We start from the raw sequence: 10435 nt of genomic DNA on the forward strand, positions 1-10435 counted from the left end.
CCCAGTGCTTCGAGTCAGAGCGCACAAAGCCCGGGAGAGGAGGCGGAAGCAGCTGCGACTCCAAAGGCTGCCCCTGGCTGGCTAAAACGGTTCCTGGGGTGGACACCGAGGCCCGCGAGTGCCCGGGCCCAGCCCAGCCTCGCTCAGGTGAGAGGAGGGAGGCCTTGCCTCATCCCAGAGCTTGGCCTCAGAGCCCCTGTCCTGGCCTCGGTGGACACTCCGGCCGAGACCACGCCTTCGTCCGCAGGGCCCCGCCCAGCACCGGGGCCCCGCAGGCTCCGCCCCGCTCGCGGAGAGGCACCGTGTGCCACGTGACGCGATGGGAGCAGGCCACGCCCCCGCGCGTTCGGAAGCTGCCTTAGCGGTGCGGGCCGGGCAGCTAGCACCTCTCCTGCTCCGGGATTGAACCTCGAGACTCCGGGCGCACGTGTCGGTACCGATACGTGGCTTTGACCTCTTTCTAGCCCAAGACCCACGCAGGTCTTGATTCCAAGCAGGCCTAGGGTTCTGGAAGAATGCCCCCCTGCGAGTTGATTTATCGTTGTGATGTCCTGTGGCTTTGGGAACCCTCTCTACAACCAAGTTGAGCCACAGCCCTCTGTTAATGGAGGGTAAAAGGTCTAATTGGATAATGATCAAAAATGGCAGTAATTAAAGCCTCATTGATTCGCACCTGGGGCACATGGAGCCACTAGCCCAGACAGCCTGTGCGTTAGAAATGGAGTTTGAATACAAAATTGCAAACGTCTGGTAGCACTAATGGCCAGTGGTGACGTATGCTTGTGCTTCGCTATTGGACTAGAGAAGCTTATTCAAGTTCAATAATGAATATTCGAGGCAAAAAAAAATTTAGATTACTATGATAGCATTTTTATCTCTAATTATTTTGTTAATCTCTTATTTTGCAGATGAATTTAATTTGCATCTTCATTTAGTTTTCACTGATGAGTAAAATGGCAAGGTGATTTGCATGTGAGATTGGAGCAGTCTGTGGGAAGAGAGGACAGAATCAAGGGATAATAGGTGTTTTGCAACAAACTGTGACAAGGTCTTCCTCCTCCTAAGTCTCATCAGAACTAAATCCCTTTTAAAAATTAAAATACGGTATCAGCAGGTGGTTTAGTGGTTAAGGTTCTGGACTCCCACATGGCTGACTGCAGTTCGAATCCTTGGTGGCTTGCTTTCTCACTTTCCTTCTCGCTCTCTGGTGAGCTCAAGTGCCCTATAGCAAGTTTTAAAATAATAATAAAATTAAATAATTCTTTTAAAATAATTAAAATACACTGGAGTGGAAGTATACCCTGCTCCCCCTAAAATATTTCCCTTAAGTTCATCTAATACTGCACAACACCTGGGTTTGAGGGACTTTTATTTCCTCCAAATCATGGAGAGCTTATTGTTACTCAACTTTGACTTGATACTATTTTTTATAATAGAGTTCCAACTGACGTGCATAAACAGGTAGGGAGTGCAACGGGTTCCAACAACAGTTCATTTGCTGTGTGCAGTCTGTCTCAGTTGTGTTTAGATAACTTTATTGTTGATTAGAATTCACTGAGCAAAACACTTGCTCGAGATTTAGAATCCATTTCTCCTACCCCCCTTTTCCCCTGTATTTAAAAACAATGTCTAACCCACATAATGAGCTTTTGACCGTATGTCTCATTTACAAAGAAATATGAGATCTTTGGACCCAGAGAAGCTGAACTTGGAGAAAGCTTCCTTTATTAAAAACCCAAAAGCTGATGGCCTGACAAAGGGATGAGGAAAATGCTGGACCTTCAGGTTTTACTAATTGCTGTTTTTCACAAGGGATTCTGCCTTAAGCTCATTTTCATGGACTCTTATCATTCCTGGGTTCACTCTGGTGTGAAAATTCTCATTAATTTTTTTTTTTTCTAATTTACAGTCCATCTCTGCCTAAAAGTTTTGATGGTGCACTGTGGCCTGTCAGTTCTTTAGTCTTGCTTTCTATTAGTAATTACTTCTTTTCGGTAGTCATTGATAAGGAAGCATCCTCCCGCCCTCACCCCCAAATTTTGCTTCTGGAAACGCAGGTCCCCAAAATAAAAATAAAACACATATTTCTGAGTTTTTAGTACACTGAGACAAAAATACTTGTAACTTCTTTTAATCCTACAGAATTCTCCTGCTTCCCTGTCTAGCCAACAACTGCACAAGCCCCCAGTCCAGGGTCCATTCCCCACTCATGTGTGCCACCTCCCCTCCAAACCTGTCCACTGGCTCCAACCTGTCCACTGCTCAAATGCTCTTCACCTTTGGGGTCACCTGGCTAAGCACAGCCTTGCATTGCCCCCCACAAATCTATCAGTCATCTTTCATTTCTTTCCTTCCCTCACCATCATTCACTCATTCAGCAACATTCCACCATGTGCCCACTGTCTTGGCTTGTGTCCTAAATCCTGGTGGAGACAGATGAAACTCCTCCTGCCACAGAACTTGCATTTGAGCTTGAGGCAGCAGGGAAGGAGGACAGACAAAACAAGGTGATAGGTTCTATGAAAAAAAACAAACAAAAACAGCTGACTGTGATAGTGAGTTGGGAGTGAGGGTATCAGAATGCTGTTTTAAATTGTGTGAGCAGGGAGCACCTCACTGAGGAGGTGATGTTTAGCAAGCACTCACCCTTGCAGAAATCTGGGGGTAAGGCCAAGGTGGTGACGTTTTTGCAGAGGTCTGTCGAAGAGGAAGCCAGCAGGTGATGTGAGGGGAAGGAGCTGTCTTCCCAGAAGGAGCCACACGCACAAAGGGCCTGAAGTGGGAAGCAGCCTGGTATTTGGGAATTGAAGTGCCTTCCCTGGACTGGGCCTCTGTGTGATGTAAAGAGCACGAACTCGCGTACACACAGCTTGTACAGCAGATGGCAAGCCAGTACTAGAACAAGCTCCCAGGGAGGCAAAGGCGTTTCCATACCCCCACACCACCATTTGTTTCCTTTGCCGGGTTTGGTTTTGTTTTAACCACCACCACCCCTTTCTCCCTGCAGCTCTGTAACCCGTCCTCCTACCGCCCTCCATAAAGGCTCCTCATCAAATAAAACAGGCTTTGGGGAGAGGCCCTCCTAGGATCCTAGACTGACCTCTGCTCTGCCTATCACTGGCTGCATGACTTTAAGGACATTACTTAACCTCTCACTGTTTTCCTTATTAGTGAATTAGGGAGAATGCTGTTTGCCTCCTGGGTTACAGGAGATGAAACATTTTGAAGGTACACAGTAAATGGCAGCAAATGAACATTCTTATTTTTTAAAGAAGGGTTTTTTCCCATAGGGTACATGTGCTTGCCAGAAAGAGATACAATGAGAGGAAAAGTGAGACATCTCCCCTCAGGGGGATGGCAGTGCTGCAGTCCCTTCTCCTCCATTCTTCTCCTGGGATCTTGGGCACGCATGCACATACACCTGGCATGATTTTCAAGCCACCGGGTTCAGGATTCAAACCATAGTCAGCCAGGTGAGAGTCCAGCGACGTAACCACTATGCCATCTGCTGGCCCCAAGTGTTGTGTTTTTTGTACTCTCCAAATTAGAAAATAAATTTGGTTTGTTGTGAATTTCAATTCATACACATTCGAAATAGATTCTGTGCCTGTCCTTTCTTCCTGACTCCTGTCACCCAGTCACTTGGTCCTCTCTCACTGTTCCCCATGTGCACCCTTCCTCCCTTGCACGTTCTCTGCATGGTGTCCAGAGCATTCTTGAATATAAATGGGTCGTGTCAGTCCCATCCTGCTGAGATCTTCCGTGCTGTCCCATCCCCAGCACTTTCCCGTGGTCTCCCTGGCCCTGTGGTATGGCTCCTGCCCCCCTCCCCCATTATCTCCTACTACTGCCCTTGCCTAGCACACTGCAGTCACGCCGTCCTGTTCTAGGACAACCAGACTTTGCTACCCTGGTGCGTCTCTCCTCTTGGACAAGAAGCATCATGCACACCCCAAAGGGCTCTTGGCCATGCTGCAGTCCCTTCTCCCCCCTTCTCCTTCTGGTGTTTTGGGCACACACACATACACACACACACTTTGGTGTGTTTTTCAAGCTGCCAGGTCCAGGACTCAAACTGTACCATTGGCTACGTGGGATCCAGCCACCTTAATCACCACCATACCACCCTACTGTCCCTCAGAAGGGGACAGTGCTTATTTAAGGAGTGTCAAGGGTGGAGGAGGCTTCCCAATCAGACTTTCCAACATAACTGAATGATGGTAATTACAGTGCTGGTGCCAAGAGTCTCCTAACAAGATGGAATTTTAGAACATCATAACTTGGGTGTCTTCTTTTTTTTTTTTTTTTTTTTTTTATTCAGGACACTGTGGTCCTCCTTTGAAGTTTCCTGAGAAGAAGAGTAGAGGAAGTAACTAAAAAAGAAAAAAGTGAACTAAAGTTCTGCTATGTATTGAAAATACATAGCAGATGGGGAATAGGACCGGTTGAGCTGGAGTAGAAAGATCATTTATGGAGCACCAGATTGTGGATTGTGTCATTAATTTTTTTTTTTAGACCACTGTTTTTTTGTTTGTTTGTTTGTTTGTTTTTTGAGAGGTTTTTGCTATAGGGCACATGCACTCACCAGAAAGACAGAGACAGAGAGATAGAAAGTGAGAAACCTCCCCTTGGGGGAATGGCCACGCTGCAATCCCTTCTCCTCCATTCTCCTCTCGGGATCTTGGGCACGCACGCACACACGCCCAGCATTAGTTTAAGCCACCCGGTCCGGGACTCGAACTGTGGTCAGCTACATGGGAGTCCAGTGACATAGCTATTATGTCAACTGCTTGTCCCTAGACCACTGGTTTTCGAACATCAGGTCTTGCCTTGTACCTATTAGTGGTTGGAAAAAGCAACATAAAGGATCCCGGCCCAGCCTCAGTAGCACAGGCAATAGTACTGCAAGCCACAGGCTGACTGAGTTTGGATCCTGAATTGACCTAAAAACACAAAGATCCTGAGGAGCTGGAGGGCTAGGAGGAGGGAATTGCAGCATGACAAGACCCTGCTGGGGTGCCTGTCTCTCTTCCTCTCGCACGTTTGCTTTCATGAATAAAATTTTAAAATGTGGAGTATTTTATCCTCCTTAAAAACTTTCACACTTTTATGGTTTAAAATTTTCCTTTCTCTCACTCTTTCTTTCGTGAGAGATGAGGGGGACTTGCCTGACAAGGTCTCACCGTGCCTCAATCCTATCCCCCAGCTTTACAGTCGCACCTGTGGGCCTCTCTGGCATGTTCGGGTCAGTTCCCAGGATCTGAACTCGAGCCTTTCCATACGGCTCCAGTATGTTTATCAGTGCTCTTCTGCCCACCCCCCAATGGCGGGGTTCCCCCATTAGAAAGAAAGAAAAATGGGGGATCAGCAGATGGCATAATGGCTATGTCGCTGGACTCATATAGTCAACCACAGTTGGAGTCTCGAACAGTGACTTAAACCCATGCCAGGCGCGTGTGCGTGCGTGCCCAAGATCCTGAGAGGAGAATGGAGGAGAAGGGATTGCGGCGTGACCATCCCCCTGGAGGGTGATTTCTTGCTTTCTATTTCTGTCTCTATCTTTCTGGTGAATGCACATGTCCTATAGCAAAAACCTCTCAAGAAAAAAAAAAGAGAAAGGGGAGGGGGGAAGGAAAGAAAGGAGGAAGGAAGGAAGGAGAAAAAAGAAGGAAGAAAAGAAAGGGCACTATGAGGGAGTACCCCAGGGAGGGTAGGTATTGATTTGTGAAACTTGTCTCCGTTGCATTTGTATATGCTAGGTCTCAGGATAAATGTATTTCTTACTGTGGGTCTTGCTCAAATATGGACAGCAGCAGAGTGGGGATGAAGCTTCCTACAACTGCCTAAATGCCCGTGTCTCCTGTGCACCAGCACGGGGCCTGGTGTACTGGCATTTCTGTGTGCTGAGTAAATGGAAGGCCGTGGACCCCAGCCCATGGCGTTTGGGTTTTAACAGCTAGGCAGTGAAAACCGGTTGAAGGTCTGTGGGCAGAAGGGTGATGGGTATTTAGGAAATTCATTTAACAGATGTACATAGGATAATTGGGGAGGGAGGAGATGGGAGCTGGGAGTCTAGAGGAGAGACACTGCGTGGGCCTTGGGGCAAGTGACGGGGACCTGTGTAGGATGGGTGCAGGGGACAGGAAGGTAAGAAGCCCTAGTAATGGCTATAATGGTGATTTTTTTTTCTACTTTTTGCTATAGGGCTTTTGGGCTTGCCAGAGAGAGACAGAAAGAGGGAACATGAGAAATCACCCCCAGAAGAGGTGGCTACACAGCAATCCCCTCTCCTTCAGTCTCCCCTTGAGATATTGGGCATGCACACACACATGCCTGGCATGATTTTCAAGCTGCTGGGTCAGGGACTTGAACCATGCAGCTGGCCATGTCAGATCCAGCATCTTAACCTCCATGCCAGCTGTTGGCCCTGATACTTTTTTTTTTTTTGAGACGCTTTTGCTATAGGGTGCGTACGCTCACCAGACAGACAGAGAGAGACAGAGAGATAGAAAGCAAAAAATCACCCCCCAGGGGGGATGGCCACGCCACAATCCCTTCTCCTCCATTCTCCTCTCGGGATCTTGGGCACACACGCACACGCGCCCGGCGTGAGTTTAAGCCACGAGGACCAGGACTCGAACCGCGGTCGACTACGTGGGAGTCCAGTGACATAGCCATTACGCTAACTGCTGGTCCCTCTAACTGATACTTTTTTTTTAATATGTAAAAGGGATTTTTGTTTCTTGTTTCCGGACTCCATTTTAGAATCGTGTCACTCATAATATTTTAGCTCATCTAATCAAATCAACAAACGTATGTTGACTCAAAGCCCACATGGCTGTTGGCATTATCAATTACTGAGGAGTTACTCCACGGGGCACAAAGTAGCTCTTGTTAGCTGCAGACTAATCTGGAGAAGTAACTACCATGAACGGGAACCCATCTGAACACTGTAAGGTTTTTATGGGGTCACATCTCACTAAGTGCTGATGAGTTTTGATTCCATTGGAGCAGGACACATAAGCTCTTTGGAGATGATTGCATTAGAGAGTAGGGCGAGAAAATAGAAATCAATGAGCCGGTAGCCTTCTAGGGCTGTGTGAACTGCCTTCTCCAATTCCTTTTGATCCTCTGATCCATTACCCTTTGTCTTGCTTTTGTTTGCTTGTTTCCGTTAGGAAGTGACTCCACCTGGGAGCAGCACATCACAGCCACCACACAACATAGCCATCCCTCCACCATCACGCTGGGACCAGTCTTTCCTGACCAATGTCACCTTCTTGAAGGTTCTTCTCTGGTTGGTCCTGCTGGGTCTGTTTGTGGAACTGGAATTCGGCCTGGCCTATTTTGTCCTGTCCTTGTTCTACTGGATGTATGTGGGCACACGAGGCCCTGGAGAGAAGAAGGAGGGAGAGAAGAGTGCCTACTCCGTGTTCAACCCGGGCTGTGAAGCTATCGAGGGCACCCTGACTGCAGAGCAGCTGGAGCGCGAGCTCCAGCTAAGACCCCTGCAGGTGAGCTAGGACCCAGCTCCGTGGTCTTGCAGCAGACCTCCAACCGGTCCTGTCTTCCAGGCCATGGGGCCTGCGCTTGATTTCCAGTGCACCAGATGAGGGACGGCTTGCTGGTTAGCTCTGAGACTGCGGTTTTCTACATCCTTCCCCTGATCTGCTGCTGCAATCTTACCTTTGAACTTCTCATTGGTTTTGGTGAAACTCTATCAAAGACACTTACTGTGGATCCAAGGCAGTTTACAAAAATTACATTTTCCAGGAAAGAGACCTGTTGGTCTCTTTGTTTGAGGAAGACGATTTTAGAGCACTAGGACTGTGCTTAAGGTAGCCAGTTGTTTGAATGGCTAGGTGTGTCAGGGTTGGGCATTAAACGCAAACATTCTCTTTACGTGTTTGAATATTTATAGCATTCTTTTTTCCTGAGAAGCTTAAGTTGTAAGTTTTTGGGTGTTCTGTTTGTTTTGTTTACTACTTTCCTTAATTTTTGCCTTTTCAGTCATTTATAGTATTGAATAAAGTAAAATATCTTTAAAAACAAAATGTCTTTGAATTGTCTCCTTTTCAGAAACAGGGCCGCATTCACTGCCCATCCCCATCTTCTGCTCTCTTCTTATTCTGCCCCCACTCAGGAAAGAGAGGTAAGAATAGACAAAGGCCCAGGTGACAGGTGTGGGGAGGGACTTCACGAATTCAAAACTGGAGATAACCTGAGTGATTTTCAATGATAAGTTCATCCAGAGAAAAATCTTGAGTGTACAAAGGAGAAGGTTAGGAGTGGAACCCCAGTTATCAGCTGCTTGGGTTGTCTGACTTTCTAAGGGCTTTTAGCGTAACAGTCCTTTCACCTGTGGGCCTCTGGAGAAATGATGGAAATAGTGATAATCAGGCGGGATTTCACGTTCCTTCTTCTAGTCCAGTGTTTGAATTTGGAATCTTAAGACTGAGTGACACAGCCATTAAATACTTTTCCTATGGGTTGTACTGATGAATAAGATTCTAGTTTCGGTTTTATCATTTTTAAAAGAATTATTTTATTGAACTTTAATTAATTAATTTGAAAAATTTGACCAGAGAGGGACAGAGTGAGAGAGAGAGTGATAGAGGGAAAGTGAGAAAGCAAGCCACCAGGTCCGGGACTCAAAGCGCAGTCGACTACATGGGAGCCCACCAATGTAAGCATTACGCCATCTGCTGGTCCCCAGAGGTGAAATAAACGAAAAAATCGTGTGACACTACATCGTCGCCTGTTTCTCACCGCCATTCCTGAGAAGAGGGTGGCTTCCACCGACACCAGCAGGAAGTCTGGGAGAACTCGGGGAAGGATGCCCTCTTTCCTACCTCCCCATCAAACAAGCCAGCATCAGAGAGGTGGCGAAGCCTGCCGGCGTTTTAGGTGCTGGATTCTGGCCAGACTTTCAGAAAGCCTGCCACTGCCACCAACATAAAGCCATGTTTTTTTTTTTCAAATTTAACATTTTTTTTCTGGAGAGGTTTTTTTGCTGTAGGGTGCAAGCACTCACCAGAAAGACAGAGAGAAAGAAAGTGAGAAATCGCCCCCTAGAGGGGATGGTCATGCCACAATCACTTTTTCCTCCATTCTTCTCTCAGGATCTTGGGTATGCATGTGCACGTGCCCATTGTGGGTTTAGGCCTCCGGGTTTGGGACTTAAACCACAGTTGTCTACTTGGGAGTCCAGTGACATAACCATTATGTCATCTGCTAGTCCCCAAATTTTAAGATTTTAAGAAATTACTGGGCCAGCAGGTAGAGTAGTGGTCAAGGCATTGGCTCCTACATGGCTGACTTCATGGTTTGAGTCCTGGACCAGGTGGCTTGAAAAATCACTCTGGTGTATGCACATGCATATCCAAAATCCAGAAAGGAGGATGGAAGAGAAGGGATTGTGGCATGGCTATCTCTTCATAAGAGTAATTTCTCACTTTCCCTCTGTTTCTCTCTGGTGTGTGCAAGTGCCCTATGGCAAAAATCTAAAAAAGACAAACAAAAAAAAAGATTTTAAGAAATTACTACTTCCCGGACCAGCAGTTAGCAGTTAGCTGGACTCCCATGTAGCCAAATGCGGTTCAAGTCCTGAGCCCGGTGGCTTAAACTCACGCCAAGTGCGTGTGCATGTGTGGCCAAGATCCTGAAAGGAGAATGGAGGAGAAGGGATTGCGGCGTGGCCATCCCCCCTGGGGGTGATTTTTCGCTTTCTGTCTCTCTGTCTCTTTCTGTCTTTCTGGCAAGTGCACGCGCCGTATAGCAAAAACCTCTCCAAAAAAAAAAAAAGAAATTACTACTTCTTTCAGTGAGTCTTCTACTTCAGAGTTCAGCTTTTAATTCTAGTATTATGAAAGTAACTTTAATACTTAAGATATATTGTAAGTAATAGAGGTCTGTTGTTAATTTTTTTTCTTGCCCAATTTTCTTATAGCATATTCTTACCTCAGTTTAAATTTGATTTTTACTTACTGGATGCTAGCATTCTGCTTGGTAAGCACCAGATACCTGATAATGAGGAAAGCAGACATGTTCCCAGTTCTCCACGCATACAGTCTAGCTGGGAGTTGGGTGGAGGTAAAAACAGAATAAGGGGCCAGTCAGGTAGTGTGCTGATTAAGGCACGAGAGTCCCACATGGCCAACTGGGGTTCAGACCTGGCAGCTTGAAAATCATGCTGAGCATGTGTGTGTACATGCCCGAAATCCTGAGAGGAGAATGAAAGACGAGATTGCAGCATGGCTACCCCCTGGGGGTGATTTCTCACTTTCCCTCCCTCACACACACCCTATAGCAAAAACCTAAAAAAAAAAAATTAAAAAAGGGACCAGCAGTTAGCGTAATGGCTATGTCGCTGGACTCCCATGTAGTCGACCGCGGTTCGAGACCTGGACCTGGTGGCTTAAACTCACGCCGGGCG

The 10435-nt window shown here is 46.9% G+C and overlaps 1 protein-coding gene across 1 annotated transcript in view; it reads left to right on the forward strand.

Annotated features, from left to right (window-relative positions):
- The window catches only part of SAYSD1 (SAYSVFN motif domain containing 1), a 27597-nt gene extending 19860 nt beyond the window's left edge, over positions 1-7737 (forward strand). Inside the window, exons 3-4 of the mRNA XM_006148665.3 lie at positions 6-147; positions 7179-7737. Coding sequence (XP_006148727.1) covers positions 6-147; positions 7179-7523 — 487 coding nt within the window. The 3' untranslated portion in view covers positions 7524-7737. The remainder of the gene's footprint in view (positions 1-5; positions 148-7178) is intronic.
- Positions 7738-10435: the final 2698 nt, after the last annotated feature.

Source organism: Tupaia chinensis, unplaced genomic scaffold (genome assembly GCF_000334495.1).
Source record: "Tupaia chinensis unplaced genomic scaffold, TupChi_1.0 Scaffold000238_1, whole genome shotgun sequence".
Lineage (NCBI taxonomy): Eukaryota > Metazoa > Chordata > Mammalia > Scandentia > Tupaiidae > Tupaia > Tupaia belangeri.